Source organism: Littorina saxatilis, linkage group LG17, assembly GCF_037325665.1.
Source record: "Littorina saxatilis isolate snail1 linkage group LG17, US_GU_Lsax_2.0, whole genome shotgun sequence".
Lineage (NCBI taxonomy): Eukaryota > Metazoa > Mollusca > Gastropoda > Littorinimorpha > Littorinidae > Littorina > Littorina saxatilis.
Genome location: NC_090261.1, coordinates 26,618,148 through 26,641,412, shown reverse-complemented (window position 1 = coordinate 26,641,412; position 23,265 = coordinate 26,618,148). Strand labels below are relative to the sequence as shown.

The window sequence follows — 23,265 nt, the reverse complement described above, 5'->3', positions numbered from 1 at the left end:
CCACTTAAACGTAAACGGCGACTCTGTATAATCTATACGAATCAATACCCTGCAATTGCCAGTGGTTAGAAGTCCCCAGTGACTCGCCGTTCGAGTGCCTTGCTTGTGTGTAAATATTCAGTAAAGGCATTAACTTCAGTTCACTGAGCGCATTAATCACAGCGTCGCCTTTTTCTTTTTCTTCCTTTTCTTTTTTTGCTTAATTGAAATGCCCTCCTGCAGAGGGGATCTGGTTACACATTTCTCTAAGACAGTTATTCAATTCTTCTTCGGCGAAGTTCTAATGGGTTTGAAGTCTTTGAAGAGTAAGTGTTTTGCTTATGTTTTCCTTTTCTGAAAAAGAGACTTACTATTTAAAGTGCAGTAAACTAATAAAATGTATGCAACGAAACTCAGCAGCATCTTTTTGTGTGTTGAATATTCCTTTCTTTTGAAAGGCTCCCGCTTTTAAACGATCGACGAGACAAAATATTGTGAAGTTAATGAAATGTTTCGTCTTCGATCAGTTCTCACTCTTGACAGTTTGCGAAGCAAGAAAAACGTTAATTCACCCGTCAATCGGGAACGATGAGATTATTTCCATTTCTAACAATATTCATTTGTTGAAGTAAGTGAAGTGTTTCTCTTTTGACAAATGGATTCTCACGAAGTAAGTAATGTATTTCAGTTCTAGCAAATAAGATTTTGTGAAGTACGTGAAGCATTTATCACTAACAACTAAAGCGATGCTTGGTAAAGCAAGTGATATGCTTCCATTCGGGATATATTATATATTTGTAAGCATAGGGTAGACTTAACAATGTACTGTAACAGACGGGCCTCAACGTTTCAACTATGGAGGAGTAAATAACTTCGAATTCCAGCTTTGGTTTATCAGTTTTCTAAGGCATGTAATCAAAGCTGTAAATTCCCAAAATAATCCAGGCTTGAGAAAATCTGATCTTGAAATCACGAGGCACTTTTAAGAATACATACACTCAGTCAAACGGACTTTAACATGTATAACATAGTTAGTAGCAGCACTGTTCGAGGGATTTTTAAGAATAAATACGCTGAGATGCACTAGGATTACATGCAAGAACGGAGTAAGAGTGACTGTACAGGAGAGGTGAGGAGGGGGGGGGGATGCAGAGTGGACACATAAATAAATCAGTTAACTATTCGTGTTCAACACTATTCGTGTTCAACACTGTGCTTATCGCTTATTGATTGTGGAGTCTTAGCTCTTTTGTCAGAGTGTGACACGCTAAGACAGAGAGAGAACTCTGCAGACCGAGGTGGTTTTGAATGGTCACACACTGAGCTTAATGTGCGTTCAATAGAAACAATTTGTCCTTGTGCGTCTCATATTTGTTCCTTAGACTGCCTGTTCTCGTCTAGTAAAGATTGTCCTGTTTCCTGCATATGTAGATCGTTAAACCAATTCAAAACTTAGAAGTGAAAAAGGGTTGGGGGTTGTACAAATAAACGCATGATTTCTTTACAACAACAACAAAATTAAACAAAACATCCACAGAGGGAAAAAGAAAGGAAATATGTGAATGGAGTGCAAGAAAATGGAAGAAGCATGGAAAGATCGTGCGAATTCTCTCTAATTTCAATGGTAAACACGTCATCCTTATTTTTGACTTTATTTGACAACAACGGATAGCACACAATCATTTGTTTCTTAAATGCATTAGGATAGTTCTCTTTGGCACTTTTCTCGCCGTGAAGTATGGACACACATTTTGTGAAAAGAATCCGGAGCGGACATTCAATAACAGCACCAAATACGAAGTGATTTTTTTTCATTTACTGTATTCTATTGTGCTGCAGATGATTGAAGGTTCTGTCTGTCTGTCTGTCTGTCTGTCTGTCTGTCTGTCTGTCTGTCTGTTACAAGTGACCAAAAGGTGTTCCAAATTTGGAGGCCTCGGGGTAGAATGTTATTTCTGATACAGTTCCGTTTTCTTTTTGTCCGCCGCACAATCTGCCGTTTTCGCCTCTGGAAACAATTGTGCCCTCAATCACTCGAGATTTGGGACCTTTAAGTCCTGTTTCCTGTTACGCTCAATTTAACATCACACAGAAATACTTGCAATTGCGAACATTAAAGCGCCCTACAGCCTGAGGGTTAGAGCTAGGCCAGGGAGTGCATGTTGAAGGTTATGAAGCTTAGGTGCAGTCCAAGACTAATAACTAAACCCTGTGTTTCATTGTTGACTGATATCTCACGCTCCTTGGCATTGTCGGCCAAAGTGCACCCACCTTTGGGAATCATAGAGAGGTTAAAATCGGTCTGATCTTCATCAACGATATGAGACAATAGCAGAAAGAGGACAGGGCCGGTATGCAGGAGTAGAGTTCGGAGACTTTTGTCCGGGATAAAGTTCATTGAGGGTACAGTTTATCCAGGAGTAGAGTTCGGAGACTTTTGTCCGGGATAAAGTTCATTGAGGGTACAGTTTATCCAGGAGTAGAGTTCGGAGACTTTTGTCCGGGATAAAGTTCATTGAGGGTACAGTTTATCCAGGAGTAGAGTTCGGAGACTTTTGTCCGGGATAAAGTTCATTGAGGGTACAGTTTATCCAGGAGTAGAGTTCGGAGACTTTTGTCCGGGATAAAGTTCATTGAGGGTACAGTTTATCCTGGGCTAAAGTCTCTAACCTCGACTCTTGCATACCGGCCCAGGTCATGTACATAGCCATCCAGTGAAGGCAAAATATGCATGCGCTTGGTCAAATTCAAAAACAGTGTCCGAAAGTAACTCTTTCTGTTAAAAGTCCGCCTCCTTGTTTTTCACAAAGACTTTTACTCAGCTTCAACACACGCCCACGGTTATCGCCTTCTGCAAAGTTTAGTACATTGTAACCACTTCCGGCGCTTTCTTTGGCGGGATAAGTTTACAGACGCAGACGTTCCAAGAACCTGCGTTCATGGAGAAGTTCATGCTTACGTCTAGGACACGATTTGAACCGCTCTGCTCATGCAAGCAGAAAATGTAACCAAGCCAGCCGTTGAATGTTCCTGGCCGTCATTTGATCGTAGACCGCGTGCTGTGAAAGTCTGAGGCTTAATCCCTGATTAGCAGAACAGGCTGTCGGTGGAACATTTAGTGTCGGGTGCGACAAAGTTGTTGTAGGTGTCATGCAATGCAGGTAATTGTTGCAAGGTGGTGTGCTAACAAGTGATTTCTACCTGTGTTGCGGTGGTCTCCGGAGTTCTTTGTTTTACTTAGTCAGGTGAGATCTGTTGAACATTAGGATTATGAATTGAAATGCGATCATTCTTGTTGTGTTTTCGTGAGCGTTCGTTCGGAATCAGGCTGGAACTGTCGTGATCCAGGTTGTGTAGTGATACAATTACCTAAATGCTAGTTATTTTATAACAGATGACGGACACTGAACCACATTCCCTGTTGAACAAAGAAGGTCAAAAAAGGAAGAAGTACAGATAGAAGATTATCCTTTCCGTCAAGAATCCATTGCTTGCACACTGAAACAACTCTTCTTTCGTGTCACCAAAAAATCAACTACTGGTAATAATTTTGTTCTCCAACAGACAGAAAACCTGTAGTCAGTGCCTTTGTTGTTCGGATCATTGGACGACCTAAACGTCATAACTGATTTCATACTCTTGAACAAGGAGCAATGACTTATACTTATCAATGACAAACATTGAAGGCGTATTCCTTCCCATTCAAACCGTGTTGGGCTCATTATCTCAGCCCAGTCCAGGCTCTTACATGGGGTAAGACCACGCCCCACTTGAACACACACCAAAAATCAACACGCTGGATGTTTTCTGTACCGAGTGAGAATTTTGTATGAATTAATTTTGTAACTCACACCAGTGTAAGGCTGAAGTATTCATTCATTACAAAATACACTTTCAGCATAGAAATCAACGATGATTTTGATTTTGTGTGTATATATTCATATGCAAGTATACTCTTAAGCTCATATGTACAATGTCAAAGATATCTGCGATGTTGGACGTGTTGGTTTATTGTGGAAATGATAGTAGCATTCAGGGCTGCCACCGACACTCTACCTAGATGGCCCCGGGAACCCCAATTGTCATTTGTTGTGGGTCCAAGGAATCCCTGAGCCGAATTTTAGAGGGTCACCAAAAGTGTTATTTGTCATATCGGTTTGATTTATTCCGTAAATTTGCGTCTGAAGACATCCGACAGCACATTTCCTTGTCTTCGAAACTCAGCCAAGTGTACGTTCTTGTCTATTCTGTATGGAAACCGACGGAACACATAATAATGCACATTTAATGCGTCCTGGGACCCACTCTTTTCAAGTTTAGTACGTCGCGGGACCCCCTTCAAGAATGTCTAGTACTGTACACATGATCATTCATATTTAGTGCTTCCTGGGACCCACTCTTTTCAAGTTTAGTACGTCGCGGGACCTCCTTCAAGAATGTCTAGTACTGTACACATGATCATTCACATTTAGTGCTTCCACTCTTTTCAAGTTTAATTATACGTCACGGGACCCCCTTTAAAAAATGTCTAGTTTCCGGTTTCTAGTGCCTACAGGACGCAGGGACGCTCAGTTCGGGGGGCCCTGCCACTTGTGAGCATCCGGCCAAGGGCTTTTACACACAGAAAGGCGAGAGATTCCAGCCATCCCACTGGGATTAACGTTTGCATGCTAATCTCAACACAAACAGAACGTCAGATAGATTTGTACAGCCCTTTCACTTACACCACATACAGATTTGTATCCCTTTCATTTTCACCGCAGCACAGGCCACAGAACCACTTCAGCCGCAGTAATCCGATAAACAGTTTTGGGATAAACTGTAAGACGTCCTGTGGTTGTTTCACTGAGATATGAGCTTAAGGCCGTTTAGGTCAAAGTATTCAACTGCAACCTGTGTGGTTATTGTTTTACCTTTGTAAACATGTGGAGTTTCGTCGCATGGATTCTGCTTGGCCCGAATAAGAAGTGGAAAACAAACTAAGATAATCTAAAAATCTGAGGGCTTGCGAGAAAAATATTGGAATTGCTTGAGATGATGTAAACAAATCAGTTAGCTGGTAAATCGCTTATTTTTGAACTTACGCCATCTAAAACAATAAAAGATGACAGGAAATCCAAGATGACAACGACGAAATGTGAGACTAGTATTTCCCTTCTACTTGGAGCAGGCAGAGCGAAAGATATACATATCGTAGAGCTATGCTGTTGCCTTTCTTGGCGGCATCTTGGTCGGTTAATCAGGCTGATTAAGAGTGCTAGTTCAAGAGGTCAATAATAGGAGCTCGCTAGGGCATTTGCTGTAGGGCGGATTTGTGACTTGATCCCTGCTAGGCTAGGTCAGTGGTGATTAACAGACTTGTTAGTAGCATGCCGACATATTTCTGGGTCCTAATGCAAGTTGGCACTCAGCAATCCTCAGCGTCTGTAGGTCTCCTCCAAGTGTCAAGATACTGGCTTGGTCATTGTTGTTGCACATTTTGAAGTGATAATTCGTGAAATTATAAGGTTCGTGGGCTTCTTTCACATTGTTGTGATTAGTGTGGGACGTATGTCTATTTTCAGATTTCTCTGCGTAACATAACATTCTCTCTTTCTCTCTCTTGCTCTCGCCCGCCCTCACCCCCCCCCCCCCCCCCCTCTCCCCCTCTCTCTCTCTCTCTCTCTCTCTTTCTCTCTCTCTCTCAGTCTCTCTCTCTCCCTCTCTCTCTCTCTCTCTCAGTCTCTCTCTCTCTCTCCCTCCCTCTCTCTCTCCCCCTCTCTCTCTCTCTCTCTCAATGAGTTTTGAGAGTTCTCTCTCTCTATCTTTCTTGTGCTTGAGCTATTTCCTCACATTTACCTTCTCTTAGAATATTACAACGTTATTTGTATTTCTGTTTCTTCACAGATCAGCAGCGAGGAAGTTGAACGAGTTACGCAGGAAAGCGTTGCCTGCATGAGAAGGCAAACGATGACGTTTCCATGACAGAGCCAACATTTCTGTGAAAGTATTAATTGCGACACAACAAAAACCGACACAAATCATTTAACCAAAAACAAAAGGACCAGAAACACTTTTCTCGGGCTCATCAAGACCACAGCCCAGAACTCGGCACGATGGAGATTTCTGTCCAGACTTCCGGTCCAGAACCCCCACTCATGGCCCCCTCAATCACCCGCGCTCATTTCGGCAACAGTGCCTCATCCACGAGGGGCCCACGTGACAACAGCCTTGACGTCATCACCGAGGAACAGAAGGTGCTCATCACTCAGATCTCCGATACGTCATACTCAGCACCACCAAGGTTACGAGAGGTAAGCAACGTTGAACTCGTTGTACAATATCTGATCCTTGGCTCTTTTTACATTTAGTCAAGTTTTGACTAAATGTTTTGACGTAGAGGGGGAATCGAGACGAGGGTCGTGGTGTGTGTGTGTGTGTGTGTGTGTGTGTGTGTGTGTGTGTGTGTGTGTGTAGAGCGATTCAGAGAAAACTACTGGACAGATCTTCATGAAACTTGACATGAGAGATCCTGAGTATGGTATCTCCAGACGTTTTTTTCATTTTTTTGATAAATGTCTTTGATGACGTCATATCCGGCTTTTCGTGAAAGTTGAGGCGGCACTGTCACACTCTCATTTTTCAACCAAATTGGTTGAAATTTTGGTCAAGTAATCTTCGACGAAGCCCGATAGGTTGTATTCAAAACAAGCTCATAAAGTTAACAAGAATACAGAAAAGCGCGCTTTCCTGCTTAGCACAATACGCTACCGCGCTAATCTGGCGTGTCAATATCACTACGTTTTGCACCGCGTGGGAGGTGAGCGATTTCCTTCACGCGGGGATTGACGAAGCTGTACTGTCTTGGTGAAAAAATACAGTGCGTTCAGTTTCATTCCGTGAGTTCGACAGCTTGACTAAATGTAGTAATTACGCCTTACGCGACTTTTTTTTTTATATCTTTGAGCGCGGGAGGGTTATTTAGAAACAGTTGTGTCTGAAAGACGGGGGCGGTCGGGTTTTACGGAATGTTTTAGTCAACACACTTACTGGAGAAAGACACGTATGTTTGAAGACGGTGTTTGAAAGCTCACCAGTACAACAAAGAATGCTGTTTGTGAGTGAAATTTGCATACGCCGAATTTCTGATCTTTGTCGTGAAATTGAAATTTGCCTTACTGGTAACCTTGTCATGTTCTATGTGATATAGTAGTTCCGCTTGAAAATACTTAAGTCTCACTGATGCACGCGAGTCCCTCTTCAGATTTTCAATACGTTCCGTACACTTCTGCAGGGTTTTTTTCTCTCTTAATTTAGTATTTTAACATGCGGTTCGGGGTGTTTCAAAATGACAGGAACAACAGGTGCATACCATAACACATTGGTTACTTTTGTTTGACCATGTATAAGTTCTGGGTGCAGTTACATGTTGTCGAACTACCAGTGAACACTAGCCCTGGGGCAAAACAGTGAAATCAAAAGCCTTAAGTCAGCCGGAACATTTGTACAATTGTGTGTGTGTAGTATTGAGTGATTGACCCCGACGTAACGGTTGTGTGTGCTGGGTGCAGCTAAAAAAAAAAACCTACTAGAATGGTTTTGTACTTTGGACTAAAACGGATCACTATTATAAGATTAATAAAACGTGTCTAAGTGTTAATGGTAGATTATCATTGATCGATTGATTGATTGATCGATTGATTGATTCATTCGTTGATTAGTTGGTTGGTAAGTTGATTGATTAATTGATTGGCTGGTATGTTCGGCCAATCATTACGATTTTTCCTCTATACCCAATTTAAGAGCACTTTATCACAATTGGTGTTTATTTGTTCATCCCAATTGTTAACAACAACAACAACAAATATAACAACAACAACAACCAGATGAAAATTGTTACTTTTAATATATATGAAAGTACTTTATGTGTTTCAAAATATCCGGGTTTTGGTATTCACGTTACGATTAAAACTCTCCTTAGGGCACGGAAGGGAACAACGGGGAGATACCACCGGACGGGTTGCTTGACCAGATGAGTGACGTGGAACAGTATGTCATCGACTGTGATGAGAACAAAGCCCCGGCTTCCGCCCCTGCCGCCCCCAGACGAAGACATGGACGCCGCCGCGTCTCGCCTCTGCCAATCGAAAACGTCGTCTCTTCCGATGATGATGACTATGAGACAGATCTAGAGTACGACGAAGAAGGTGAGTGCATTGTATTTGTACTGGTTTGTTGTGTCCCAGAATTCCCTGTAAATCGTGTTGTCTCAGTCTTTCTCTGTTTGTTTTTCTTCTTAATTGGATTCATTACTGACATGATCAGTGCACGCATTGCCATCATTTGTGTAGTGTTTCCGTCGGCGTCGTCAGTATCAACATTGTCGTCGTCGTCGTCGTCATTATTGTCCAGTAGTGTTGGTCATAGTCGTCAGTGTCTTCTGTTTTATTCTGCTGATTTGATTTCATTGCCTATCTGTCTGATTCCACTTGTCAACGCGTCTGTCCTTCGTTATTCTCAATCTGCTTCGACCGTCAGTGGTTCAACAGTCAAAGTATAAAACCGACGAGGAAAACAGGCTGCCATATACAGTTGGACATCATCCTTAATTCCACTCTGTGGTTGCGGTACAATGCGCTCTTTGCTGTCCGACCTGGACCCATACCTGGGTTTAAACAACCACCACCACCTCAGGGGCTACCACTAAACGACATATTTATTTAGACGCTGTCAAGCAATTGCACGGTTGATGGAATCACAAAGCCTTCACAACTTCGCCAGCTGACATAGGGTGCTGGTTAAAATGGACCGACGTTGAAATCTGTTTCCTTAATCGCGTCCTCGTGCCATGTAGCGCATGGTGACATACGGTACCGCACTGTAATTCCTAATCCTGTTTTTCAACAGCCGGCGACTGAGTGAGAATTCCGCAAAACCAGGAAACAGCAGGGTACCGGTGCCAGAAGACACGGTGTTCTGTGCCAGAATGTCTGGGGATTAGAGATTTGTGTGCAAGTAAAGTCTTGTTATGATACGGAAGAAGTCCCGCTGAAAACCTTTGACGGGTTTAAGAATATGGGATTTGTATGACGACGGGGCTATGGTTCAAATGCGGAAGAAGTTTTGTTTAAAGTCCCGAAAAGAAGCCAAGGTACATTTGCATTTCAAATTATTGTTTCGTGACCGTGGTTTCTTTCATAAACAGAAGACAAAGGTCATTAAGTCGCCGCAGGTGCTTAATGTGATTTTAAGCTTCACTAGAGACCAGCAGCATGAAGTTTGCATGTGAGGCTGTTTGGTCTGTCTCAGTTCAGGAAGTAAATGCATGGTCCCACAGCTTTATTAATTAGTATGGATGACAAAACAAGAACTGCCATGTGGTTGAACTAGGTTTGTTTTTCTACACACATTCAGACTACAGCAAAGTGACCTCGGCCAAATTCTGAAAGTCAGTTAGGGGGTCGAAAATCCCTGGCTTGTTCTTGAAAAAAACATCTTCCAACACTGATTAAAATGGAGTCAAGGTTATTCTTTAACCAGTCAAAACATGTTAATCGACTTCTTTTTTTCTTTTTTTCTTTTTTTTCTTTTGTGTGCATATTTCACTCAATCCCGCTGGTAAACTCTGTAGTTTGTATTACTTTTGGTTCCTTGTTTGTTTGTTCTCTGTCCCTTTTTCCATTCATATGATTCCATATTGTTACTGTTATTTCTAAGCACACGTTACTTTCGTGTTTGCCAGTCATTGGTGCTTGTACATGTTTGTGTATAGTATGTTATTATATGATGGCTAAAATATATTAAGTAGAAAACGGTTTGGGCAAGCATTTTGAGTTGAGCAATGATATTCAATAAAAAGAAACCTGTTAATTCCCATACTAATGGAGTCCATGATCCAAAAACTTTCCCTCTTTTTCATGTAACCTTTGTAAATCGTGTTTTGAATGTCACTTGTTTCAGTGTGGTTGAACCCAGAGAAGCATGACCATGACGTCACAGGAAAGACCAAATACATTAAAGTGTGCAACGACTACGGTGTCACACCCGTGACGTCATACCTGGAGAGTCTACACGAAAGAGAAATAAACCTCAAGTTCTACGGCCTCAGTGTCACAAGTGCAAAAGCAATATCCGTTCCATTAGAGGTAATTTAGAATTTGCACGCAACAAATATCTCGGTAAAAGTCAAGAATAATGACCCAAATTAACTCTCTCCGTCAACAGTGAGCCTTGTGTTCTTATGCCCCTTGAATATAAAAATAGGGTTTACGGATTGAATCGAATTGCAAAGTCAAAATTATCGCTTGTCTCCACGATTTTGCGTCAGTTTCAACACACTGACAAGGTTCTCTCCCTCTGCAAAGTTTGATAGGCCTACTTTGCAACAGCTTCCTTGAATTTGTGACACTATAGGCTTGAACATTACTATCTCTGTCTCTTGCCTCTGTGAAATCAAGGAGAACAATTGATCACATGGATATGATTCGTAGACACGCGACTGTAGCACTAGCTTTGAAATTTGATATCTCCACAACACAAGTCGTTATTGTTGGCTGTTGCTCACGCTATGTTGTAAGCTATAACACTGGCGACAGCTAGGACGTGTGAAGTTTTTGTTTTTACATTTAGTCAAGTTTTGACTAAATGTTTTAACGTAGAGGGGGGAATCGAGACGAGGGTCGTGGTGTGTGTGTGTGTGTGTGTGTGTGTGTGTGTGTGCGTGTGTAGAGCGATTCAGAGTAAACTACTGGACCGATCATTATGAAATTTGACATGAGAGTTCCTGGGTATGATATCTCCAGATTTTTTTGATTTTTTTTGATAAATGTCTTTGATGACGTCATATCCGGCATTTTGTAAAAGTTGAGGCGGCACTGTCACACCCTCATTTTTCAATCAAATTGATTGAAATTTTGGCCAAGCAATCTTCGACGAAGGCCGGACTTTGGTATTGCATTTCAGCTTGGAGGCTTAAAAATTAATTAATGACTTTGGTCATTAAAAATCTGAAAATTGTAATTAAAATTATTTTTTATAAAACGATTCAAAATTACGTTTATCGTATTTTTCATTATTTGTTGATTCCAAAAACATATAAATATGTTATATTCGGATTAAAAACAAGCTCTGAAAATTAAAAATATAAAAATTATGATTAAAATTAAATTTCCGAAATCGATTTAAAAACAATTTCATCTTATTCCTTGTCGGTTCCTGATTCCAAAAACATATAGATATGATATGTTTGGATTAAAAACACGTTCAGACAGTTAAAAAGAATAGAGATATAGAAAAGCGTGCTATCCTCCTCAGCGCAACCGCTACCGCGCTTTTCTGGATTGTTAATTTCACTGCCTTTGCCACGAGCGGTGGACAGACGATGCTACGAGTGTACGGTCTTGCGGAAAAAAATGCAATGCGTTCAGTTTCATTCTGTGAGTTCGACTGAGCTTGACTAAATGTTGTATTTTCGCCTTACGCGACTTGTTTTTACTTTGCAAACTTCTTGCTCTGATGTAAAGTGCGTAACGGTTGGGTAAGCTTTAAACGGTTGGATACACTTTTATTTGCCAGTGACAATGAACATTTTGTTGTGGTCCTAATAATATCTGAAATCAAATATGAAGGTGAAATTTGTCTTGTACTTGTCCCTCCAGACCAACACAATCACAGAGAAGCTGAATCTGGAAGGTAACGGCATTGAGAAAGAGGCGACCAAGTTTCTCTGCCGCATCCTCAAAGACAACCTCTACATTACAGAACTGGTACGTTGCTTTTCAAAGAGTCGCTAAGATAGTTTTATAAACACTCATACATGCAAACTCTCGCGCACAGTTAAGCATATGCACGCACACACAAACACTCACGCACGCACGCGCACACTCAAACACGTACGCGCGCGCGCACACACACACTCACACTCACACACACACACACACACACACACACACACACACACACACACACACACACACACACATCCCAAAGCCGCAATGTCACAACTCTTTATGTATGCTCGCAAGTTCTAAGCTTACATATCTGTTATGTGTGTATAGGTGCTACGAGAAAACAAAATCGGCATGGAGGGTGCTGTGGCGGTGTGTGACCTTTTGCTACAGAACAGATGTATATCCAAACTAGATTTGTCAGGTGAGTGAATGACATTTTGTTTTTTGTATTACATCTGTGTGTATTGACGGTAACAAGATTTCATTTTGTCAAGGTTGATTAGGCCTATATCCATCGTGTGCCTGTTCAGCTTCTATCAAAAATGACAGGAAACATGCATTTTAAATTAAACAAAATTGTGTCATTTTATAGTACCCCTGGAGAACTATCTAACTTGTCCTTGTGCGTCTTGTTCTTCTTGTTCTTGTTCTTCTTGTTCTTGTTCTTGTTCTTCCTATTGCTGTGCTTGTTGTTTCTTATGGGGACTGGGTGCTGCCTGATAAAGCCAGTTTAGTGCATGTGTGTAAGAGGCATTTCATATAAGACCATCGTAGGGCTCAGAATTTCCTGCTGGCCACAAATAGATTATATTTTGTGTTTCTAAAAATATATTGTTCATTGAAATGTTCTTGCCTTGACTCCCTCTTATTTTCATATTTCCCTTTCAGGCAATGAAATAGAGGACAGCTGTGCCCCTGTTTTCGCCAAAGTTCTAAATGTAAGGGTTTCTATCTTCGCTTAGATATCATTACATTCATCGTATGCCTACTAAGTTGAGAGGGATGTTGAACATTAATATCGGACCGCCACATTCACATACATTTTTCGTTCGTGTATCCATTGCTATTTCTATATGCAAGACTAAGACATGGAAGCGATACTAAAAGCGGGAAAACAGGTGACAAGTAACCCTACCTTTTCTTTGTGCAAATGAAATTAAACATCAAAACGTGGACTTAACAAAGGTGGCCTTGCCCAGACCAAAATGCATCTTAGGTTTTAATTCTTCAGAGACCCTAAACTATTTATAAATGTTCAAGTATAATCGTTATCAGGCAAGCTAGGCGTGTCAAAGAACATTTTCCTTTTTACATTTAGTCAAGTTTTGACTAAATGTTTTAACGTAGAGGGGGGAATCGAGACGAGGGTTGTGGTGTATGTGTGTGTGTGTGTGTGTGTGTGTGTGTGTGTGTGTGTGTGTGTGTGTGTGTGTGTGTGTGTGTGTGTCTGTCTGTCTGTCTGTCTGTCTGTCTGTCTGTCTGTCTGTCTGTCTGTCTGTGTGTGTGTAGAGCGATTCAGACCAAACTACTGGACCGATCTTTATGAAATTTGACATGAGAGTTCCTGGGAATGATATCCATGGATGTTTTTTTCTTTTTTTCGATAAATACCTTTGATGACGTCATATCCGGCTTTTTGTAAAAGTTGAGGCGGCACTGTCACACCCTCATTTTTCAATCAAATTGATTGAAATTTTGGCCAAGCAATCTTCGACGAAGCCCGGACTTCGGTATTGCATTTCAGCTTGGTGGCTTAAAAATTAATTAATGACTTTGGTCATTAAAAATCTGAAAATTGTAAAAAAAAAATAATTATGAAACGATCCAAATTTACGTTCATTTTATTCTTCATCATTCCCTGATTCCAAAAACATATAAATATGTTATATTTGGATTAAAAACAAGCTCTGAAAATTAAAAGTATAAAAATTATGATCAAATTTTTTTTTTTAAATCAATTTAAAAACACTTTCATCTTATTCCTTGTCGGTTCCTGATTCCAAAAACATATAGATATGATATGTTTGGATAAAAAACACGCTCACAAAGTTAAAACGAAAAGAGGTACAGTAAAGCGTGCTATGAAGCACAGCGCAACCGCTACCACGCCAAACAGGCTCGTCACTTTCACTGCCTTTTGCACTAGCGGCGGACTACGTTCAGTTTCATTTTGTGAGTTCCACAGCTTGACTAAATGTAGTTATTTCGCCTTACGCGACTTGTTAATGTATCATTTCAATGAACAATAAAGTGTTGTTATTGCATTAGTTATCGTTAGATTTGACTGTGATATCTTCATTTATCAGTCCAAATGTCGAGAAAGCTGAAATCATATCAGATTTTATCGTATTCGATTTCGGAAGAGTAGAACCCCATGTTTTTTTTCCTGCAGACAAACTCGTGCCTGAAGCAGCTGAAGCTGGCCTACAACCGGTTCGAGGATCGCGGTGCACGTTACTTCCAGGACGCCATCTCGGACAACGAGTCTCTGGAACTGCTCGACCTCAGCTGGAACCACTTTGGCCGTGTGGGGGCCGCCATGCTGGCTCGTGGACTGCAGGTAAACGGATGGACATCAGCATTCTAGAGGATCAAGTTTCCTCAAGTTTCTTTGATGATTATACAGAAATCCAAAACAGATAAACTGCTAACATTTGAAAATTATGTGAAATACATAAATTGTTATTACCTTTTAGCACTATCCTTCGAACATATATTATACAGCACACCTTCTATTGTTCCGCTCACCAACCAAAAGTCAATCACGACTACACTGATCAAATAACAAACATATGGACAAATTAACGACGCAGCAGTCACGTTAGCCCGCGTGGCTGCTGGGGAAGGGAAATACAACCCCTCTACATTTTTGGGGATTACTATTATCCCCTGTTTGTGTCTTGTGCTTGTCAGGAAAACGAAGGGCTGAAGTATTTCTACATTCTCATGGCAGGATTATTATTGTCCCTTATCTCACTTGTGCTTGTCAAGGAGAACGTTGGGCTGAAGTATTTCCACATGCCCATGGCAGGATAACTATTATCCCTTGTTTGTGTCTTGTGCTTGTCAGGAGAACGTGGGGCTGAAGTATTTCTACATGCCCATGGCGGTATGACTATTGTCCCTTGTTTGTGTCTTGTGCTTGTCAGGAGAACGTGGGGCTGAAGTATTTCTACATGCCCATGGCGGTATGACTATTGTCCCTTGTTTGTGTCTTGTGCTTGTCAGGAGAACGTGGGGCTGAAGTATTTCTGCATGCCCATGGCGGTATGACTATTGTCCCTTGTTTGTGTCTTGTGCTTGTCAGGAGAACGTGGGGCTGAAGTATTTCTACATGCCCATGGCGGTATGACTATTGTCCCTTGTTTGTGTCTTGTGTTTGTCAGGAGAACGTGGGGCTGAAGTATTTCTACATGCCCATGGCGGTATGACTATTGTCCCTTGTTTGTGTCTTGTGCTTGTCAGGAGAACGTGGGGCTGAAGTATTTCTACATGCCCATGGCGGTATGACTATTGTCCCTTGTTTGTGTCTTGTGCTTGTCAGGAGAACGTGGGGCTGAAGTATTTCTACATGCCCATGGCGGTATGACTATTGTCCCTTGTTTGTGTCGTGTGCTTGTCAGGAGAACGTGGGGCTGAAGTATTTCTGCATGCCCATGGCGGTATGACTATTGTCCCTTGTTTGTGTCTTGTGCTTGTCAGGAGAACGTGGGGCTGAAGTATTTCTACATGCCCATGGCGGTATGACTATTGTCCCTTGTTTGTGTATTGTGCTTGTCAGGAGAACGTGGGGCTGAAGTATTTCTACAAGCCCATTGCGGTATGACTATTGTCCCTTGTTTGTGTCTTGTGCTTGTCAGGAGAACGTGGGGCTGAAGTATTTCTACATGCCCATGGCGGTATGACTATTGTCCCTTGTTTGTGTCTTGTGCTTGTCAGGAGAACTTGGGGCTGAAGTATTTCTACATGCCCATGGCGGTATGACTATTGTCCCTTGTTTGTGTCTGGTGCTTGTCAGGAGAACGTGGGGCTGAAGTATTTCTACATGCCCATGGCGGTATGACTATTGTCCCTTGTTTGTGTCTTGTGCTTGTCAGGAGAACGTGGGGCTGAAGTATTTCTACATGCCCATGGCGGTATGACTATTGTCCCTTGTTTGTGTCTTGTGCTTGTCAGGAGAACGTGGGGCTGAAGTATTTCTACATATCCATGGCGGTATGACTATTGTCCCTTGTTTGTGTCTTGTGCATGCTTGTCAGGAGAACGTGGGGCTGAAGTATTTCTGCATGCCCATGGCGGTATGACTATTGTCCCTTGTTTGTGTCTTGTGCTTGTCAGGAGAACGTGGGGCTGAAGTATTTCTACATGCCCATGGCGGTATGACTATTGTCCCTTGTTTGTGTCTTGTGCTTGTCAGGAGAACGTGGGGCTGAAGTATTTCTACAAGCCCATTGCGGTATGACTATTGTCCCTTGTTTGTGTCTTGTGCTTGTCAGGAGAACGTGGGGCTGAAGTATTTCTACATGCCCATGGCGGTATGACTATTGTCCCTTGTTTGTGTCTGGTGCTTGTCAGGAGAACGTGGGGCTGAAGTATTTCTACATGCCCATGGCGGTATGACTATTGTCCCTTGTTTGTGTCTTGTGCTTGTCAGGAGAACGTGGGGCTGAAGTATTTCTGCATGCCCATGGCGGTATGACTATTGTCCCTTGTTTGTGTCTTGTGCTTGTCAGGAGAACGTGGGGCTGAAGTATTTCTACATGCCCATGGCGGGTGTAGCCAACAGCGGGTGTGTGCTGATCGGGGATCTGCTGAAGAACAACAGGACGGTGCTGGAGTTTGACATCAGCTACAGTCGTATCCCCGTCAATGGCGTCATACACATCGCTAACGGCTTGCGGGAAAACGACGTCCTGCAGGTCTTCAAAGTAAGAGATAATTAAAGTACCCCTTGACTGACACCATACATATCAGATACGTTTTTGGTTTGATTTTGCTTTAATAAGCATATTAATACTCTGACAAGGACAACAACTGCTGTATATTGCGCTTGGAATAGGAGCAAGATGATTGCCTCCCCTAAAGACCATTTTCTCAATTTTGGTCATATTTTTACATTTAGTCAAGTTTTGACTAAATGTTTTAACGTAGAGGGGGGAATCGAGACGAGGGTCGTTGGTGTATGTGCGTGTGTGTGTGTGTGTGTCTGTGTGTGTGTGTAGAGCGATTCAGACTAAACTACTGGACCGATCTTTATGAAATTTGACATGAGAGTTCCTGGGTATGAAATCCCCGAATGTTTTTTTTCATTTTTTTGATAAATGTCTTTGATGACGTCATATCCGGCTTTTCGTGAAAGTTGAGGCGGCACTGTCACGCCCTCATTTTTCAACCAAATTGGTTGAAATTTTGGTCAAGTAATCTTCGACGAAGCCCGGACTTCGGTATTGCATTTCAGCTTGGTGGCTTAAAAATTAATTAATGACTTTGGTCATTAAAAATCTGAAAATTGTAAAAAAAATAAGAATTTATAAAACGATCCAAATTTACGTTCATCTTATTCTCCATCATTTTCTGATTCCAAAAACATATAAATATGTTATATTTGGATGAAAAACAAGCTCTGAAAATTAAATATATAAAAATTATTATCAAAATTAAATTGTCGAAATCAATTTAAAAACACTTTCATCTTATTCCTTGTGGGTTCCTGATTCCAAAAACATATAGATATGATATGTTTGGATTAAAAACACGCTCAGAAAGTTAAAACAAAGAGAGGTACAGAAAAGCGTGCTATCCTTCTTAGCGCAACTACTACCCCGCTCTTCTTGTCAATTTCACTGCCTTTGCCATGAGCGGTGGACTGACGATGCTACGAGTATACGGTCTTGCTGAAAAATGGCATTGCGTTCAGTTTTATTCTGTGAGTTCGACAGCTACTTGACTAAATGTTGTATTTTCGCCTTACGCGACTTGTTTACCTTTTATGTTAATGTTTTTTGTGGCTAATTTGTTCCGGCAGTCAAAGGGTTGTGTAAGTGAAAATGTGGCTGTTACATTACCGCTCGTGTTATTGATAACGACTGTCTTATTCCAGCTGATCTCTAACCCAGTCTGGCAAAAACGTTTTGTACTTAATGATATTGAGTTGATTTTGATATGGAAGCACACAGTACACGCTTGAAGGTACTTCATGTCTGTTTTATTGAGCACCTCTGGTGTCACTGTCTTTGGATTTCAGATTGTCCCAAGTTAAATGGGCACTGTCGGACTTTGTCTTTTCTGCATGAAACTTACTCAGAATATGATAAAAATGGACTGCTGCAGGTTTGTTCATCTGCATAATTCACACAGATGAACAAAGAACATACATACATTCTGATTGGCAATGACATCAGGATTTGTAACACATGAAACTGTACGATCAACGGGACAAAATCACGACATTTGTTATTTTTGACAGGTGGGCTCCAATCCCTTCGATGCAGACTGTGCTATGCTGATGCTGAAAGCGATCGACGAGAATGATTCGTGTGCCATCAAACACTTAGACCTGGCGGTGAGTACTTGCAATTCTCCTCTACTTCTGTCAGTAGGGGACCACAAGAATACCATACGATTTACATGCATTATCATAATACTTTTTGACAATACTGTATGAACGATATTTTCCCAAATATATCTGCCATTACAACATCTATATTAATGAATAAACCTCGAGCATTTATATTTTTATTTTTACCAACAGAACATTTTTGTCAAGAGCGAGTTCGTGGCGCTGGCGAGCAGACTGCAGGAGCAAAGGGGGGTAACCGTGCACTACGAGGGCGTGCTGCCAGCGCCCCCTAAGTACCAGAAGTCGGTGGCAGGGATGGTCCGGTTCCGCACGGACCCCGTGGGCCACCTGAGGAAGACCCTGGACCGGACCTCCATCTCGCCTTCCGAGCTCTTCCACCTCAACGGACCCTCCAAGATCACCAAGCAGGAGTTGACCGATACGATACGGGTAGGTGACGCAGTTTTTAGGCCAGGGCTGAGGGGCACGAAGCAAAACTAAGTGCCACCCAACTGGGTGGGAACAGGACCCGGGATCTGATAGGTTGAAATCACAACAAATCTGATTTTCAACCAATCCCAACCCGCGGCTGCGTACCTCCCACTTGGGTGGCACCCAGTGTCGCTTCTTGTACCTCAGGCTTGGTGTCGGTCAAGTAACCAATGTCGTGCTGTCTCTCAAAATAATTGTTACCGAAATGTTCTAATCTCTGAGTAGTCAACATAGAAGGATGGATAAGAAAGGATGGTTTGGTGGGTCGATAGGGGCAAACAGGTTGATTGTCAAAGACTGGGAAACTTTTCTTCAGTAAACTCTGGATTCTTTTCGACGTGGAGAATTTTGCTGAAAGCAGAAGGCTCCATTGACTTGTGAAACTGCTGAGAACGTATATTTGAATGAATGTAACGCTGTGCATTGCAAGTGATTGAATCGTTGTTTTTGTTTTGTTTTTGTGTGTGTTTTACTTTCGTCTGAAATCGCCATACATTATTCGCTGGAGACAGAATACATTTCAATACTAAGGGTCTGTTTGTTTCAGCTGGCTCAGATTGACCTGACCGTAGAACAGATCAACATCCTGTTTTCCAAAATACACATTGGCGGTCTTATAGATATCGAGTGAGTAGACTGTGTGGGGATAAAGTGTCTGCCATCTCTCCCATTCTCTAACCTTCAGATCAGTCTTTCAGAGACAGTTGGACTCTTTCTTTTTCTTTTTTTCCTCTCTGTTTCCTTCTTTATTTTCTTCTTTCTTCATTTCTGTCTTTCCTTCTTTTTGTCTTGTTCTTCCCCTTTCCACATACATGAATACCATTTGTATACTTGTAACATCTATACACTTTTTAATTTAAACTCCAAAGATATTTTAATAATGATTTTCTGTTGTCTCCGTGTTTCTCCACGTTCGTGGTGTACAATACAGATACGACCAAAAAAAGTAGGGGTAAACATTAATAAACGTTAGTTTATAATTCAGTATACATGTAAACAGATACTGCGCTCGCATTCTTGATCTAATGTTCTGTCTTTTGTTTCAGACACATGTTGGACCTGCTAGAAAACCCACTTCCAGATGCGGAAGACGATTAATTGAACTTCTATTAACTACTATACCAGAAATATCGCATTTGATTTCACTGGAAAGTGAACGGAGACAAAGAGCGCCCAGTGGAAACCTTCAAGGATTCATAGTAAGCGAACAAACTATTCCAAGATGAAGCACTGCATTTGCTTCCCCGTAGGAAGTGACGTATCTTGTGACGTGTTATCACCAAAGAGGTTCCCGGAAGTGTCTGACCTATCCATTTCACAGATGTTTGGTTCTGAAAACCAAAGTGAACATATCAATCAAATGTGTGCCAAAGTTAAAAACGGAAGCTGTATCAGTATTGGACATATTACAAATGGAGGATTCAATATTTTGACTCTGAAAAAAACCTCCCGTTCGCCGTCAACCTTGCACTTTGGAAGGGAAAACAGACAAGACAGTACTTGGCCTCTTTTGTGTCGAGAATACAAATGTGGTTTTCGGACAAAATCTATACGACCCAGGCTTACCAGTGTGACGTTACTATATCACGGTGTACATGCAAAACGAGTGTCTTCGCAGCCTATTCAGCATAACCATTTATCTTAACACAATTCGGGCAGTAGACTACATGTATGCGAGACTTCACTGCAAATGATCTGAAAAGGTGAAGGCTCGTGGACTGCAAAAGATGTGACTGCAAACGCAATGATATGTGTGTGCATTATTACGAATCAGCTATTCGCGAGAGACAGACACTCACCATGGTGTTATCATGTCAGGGTCCCCATCCGACGACTGTCAGAGCTAAGAAAGACACTCAGTATTTATTACACAAGGCGTACACTTGCCAGGGATTCTGGCAGGTGAATTTGTACAGCACTGGACTTATGATCCTCGGTCAGAGGTTCGAATCTCAGCCGGGATGGACACGGGTCAACTGTATGTAATGACTCAGAGACGGTATCCACGTCCCACCCCTGTGTCACCACCGTGGCACGTGAAAGACCAGGGTCATCCTGCCAGATGTGCAAATGGAAGATTACACCTACACGCGTACACACCTGGGCAATGACACTCATGTTGCTGCTAGCGTTCTACTGGCGAATTTCTCAGTAATAGGACAATAACGTGTAAAATGAAAATGAAATTAACTTTGACAGCGGTATTTTTTATTGTCTGATGAGTGTGTGGACATGCGTTTCGCAGTTTCTGACCAGAATGTTTTTATGCATAAAATAAAGACGTTGTTGTACATTGATATGTGTATTCAAGAATGCTATTTGTGTGGAAGAATCACCATGTTATAGTGAGTCTGGAAAACGATTCCAAAATCATTACAAAAAAGCACATAGTTATTTTAGTTGGAATAATTCGAGTAGAAGCCCTTCAATTCGCATTCGATTTGTCTGATCTGGTTTGTTTTGGTATGTGCTACTTATTTATTCATGTTATGCTTAACTTATTTGATGTGTTACTGGTTGTAACGTTGGATTACGTTGCAAAACGCTCAGTCCCGTCTGTTGTCTTATTTATTTGTTTTCAAGATTGTTATTCTGTATCATGCTATGCAATGTTCCTTGATACATGTAGGCTACTAGTCTATGGCATTTTGTCTTGCATTTCGTCCTAGATGTTAAAACCATGGTGAGAATTGATATGTTTTGCTGTTTTATGAAAAAAGCAAGTATGTTAATGTAATGTCTAAGCGTTTGCTTTGCTATTTTCATGTTGTCAAATGTTATTCTAGCAGTTGTTTTGCGACAGTATTGCATTTTAAGTCAAAGTTTTATCTTATATGTGAATGGACAAAGTTGTGCTTATTTAATTTCATTCTAAATAGTACTTGCTAATATAATTGTCAGTCCCGAACTGACTTTCGGTGCTGAAGAGTGACTCGGAGAAGAAAAAAACTTGCAAGAGAATCCACACTGGTACTCAGTTTTCGTGTGTGTGTGTGTGTGTGTGTGTGTGTGTGTGTGTGTGTGTGTGTGTGTGTGTGTGTGTGTGTGTGTGTGTGTGTGTGTGTGATGGTATGTGTGTATGAGTCACTGTGTGTGTTTGTGTGTCTGTCTGTCTGTCTTGTGAGTGAGTTTGCGTGCGTGCGCGTGATTTCTTGATTGTGTTTGAGCGTTAGAAAGAAAAACCATTTTAAATCGACTTTTGGATAAATACAGTTTCATACACATTTGTGTAACCCCAAGATTACGTGAGCAATGCAAGCTGAGCATATACCTCTCACTTTCATCCTTGCAGCGCTGGCAAATATTCCATCATGGTCTATCGGCATGCTGTGTGACACTCAACAAGAAAATTCCCTTTTCCTTCGTCACATGGTTTTAAAATATAAAAAATCTTTCAGGGGGCGGTGAGGTTGAACTTGACCCTGTACTGTGTAGATAGGAAAATAGGCATTCAGGATCCAGGTCTCCAGCGTAGCTTGACGGCCATTGTAATGATCTTGCTTTTATTGGAATGTGTAGGCTACGCCTGTTTTGTGATAAGAATAAAAACATGTGCAAGCTATATTTGAGACAAGCTCGTCACGACCATCAAAATATAGCTACTACAGGAGCACGTTTATGCGAGTACAGTTGAAGAAATCGACTTCATTAAAAGTTACTGTGCTTCTCCCATTTTACCCGCCCATATACCCTTGAGCTTTCAGCCACGGTTCAGGCGTTTATCTATTAAAGTAAAAATAACTACCAAGTTTCATTGACTTTCTTTCAAGGAGTCGGAACACTGCAATTCTGCGACGGATTCGTGGTAGTATACAATTGTCCTGATAGGTTGGCGTAAGACAGGAAAAGCCGAGGTAAGCGAGGCGGATTTACCCGATCAGGTTCCACAAATGAACTAATAAAGTCAAAAGCCAACATGGAGGTCGAGTAGTCTCAATGATTGCTGACCAGTTTCTTTAAAGGGTTAAAGGTTAATTTCATATGCAGACTCAGAGACGGTATCCATGTCCCACTCCTGCGTACCACTGTCGCACGTACAATACCTCGGTCATTATGTCATAAGTGCAGGTGGATAATTGCATCTGTGAATGCCCCTGCTAAGGAGCCTTCTGTGTATCTAGATTCTTTTTGTTTTGCTTGTGTTTTTTAGTCATGTTTCTAGCTTGACTCGCATGCGACTTTCCGTGGTGGTGGCTTTCCCTTTTTGTTCTTTCACTTTTATTATCTTATTTCACTTTTGTCCCTATTTGTTCCCATTTTGCAGCCACCTCTGTAGGTTCGCGTGCGGGTCTAGCTCGCTCTTTATCCTCTTATTTTTCTTTATTAAGTATGAGCGTCCTGGTACGACCTTTGTTTTTGGTGTAATGACGTTAAATATTGTAACGAACTAATTTATAAACAAGGTAGTGTGGCCGGCGTTTTTCTGATTTTAATTTCATGTGCCTGTATGGCTCACGCTGGACAGCCTATGGAGTTTTTCCCCGGAGAGCACGGGACGCATGTTTTGCAACAGTAATATTGTAGTAA

The 23,265-nt window shown here is 41.5% G+C and overlaps 1 protein-coding gene across 1 annotated transcript; it reads left to right on the top strand.

Moving 5' to 3' along the window:
- The first annotated feature begins 5,869 nt into the window (after positions 1-5,869).
- On the top strand, positions 5,870-21,696 carry LOC138953001 (leucine-rich repeat-containing protein 74B-like). Its single transcript, XM_070324768.1, has 12 exons — positions 5,870-6,272; positions 7,940-8,165; positions 9,919-10,103; positions 11,616-11,723; positions 12,015-12,108; positions 12,576-12,625; positions 14,080-14,247; positions 16,421-16,615; positions 18,154-18,249; positions 18,439-18,696; positions 19,286-19,365; positions 19,785-21,696. The coding sequence occupies exons 1-12, from the start codon at positions 6,075-6,077 to the stop codon at positions 19,834-19,836; spliced, it is 1,710 nt and encodes a 569-aa protein (XP_070180869.1). The 5' UTR covers positions 5,870-6,074; the 3' UTR covers positions 19,837-21,696.
- The last annotated feature ends 1,569 nt before the right edge of the window (positions 21,697-23,265 follow it).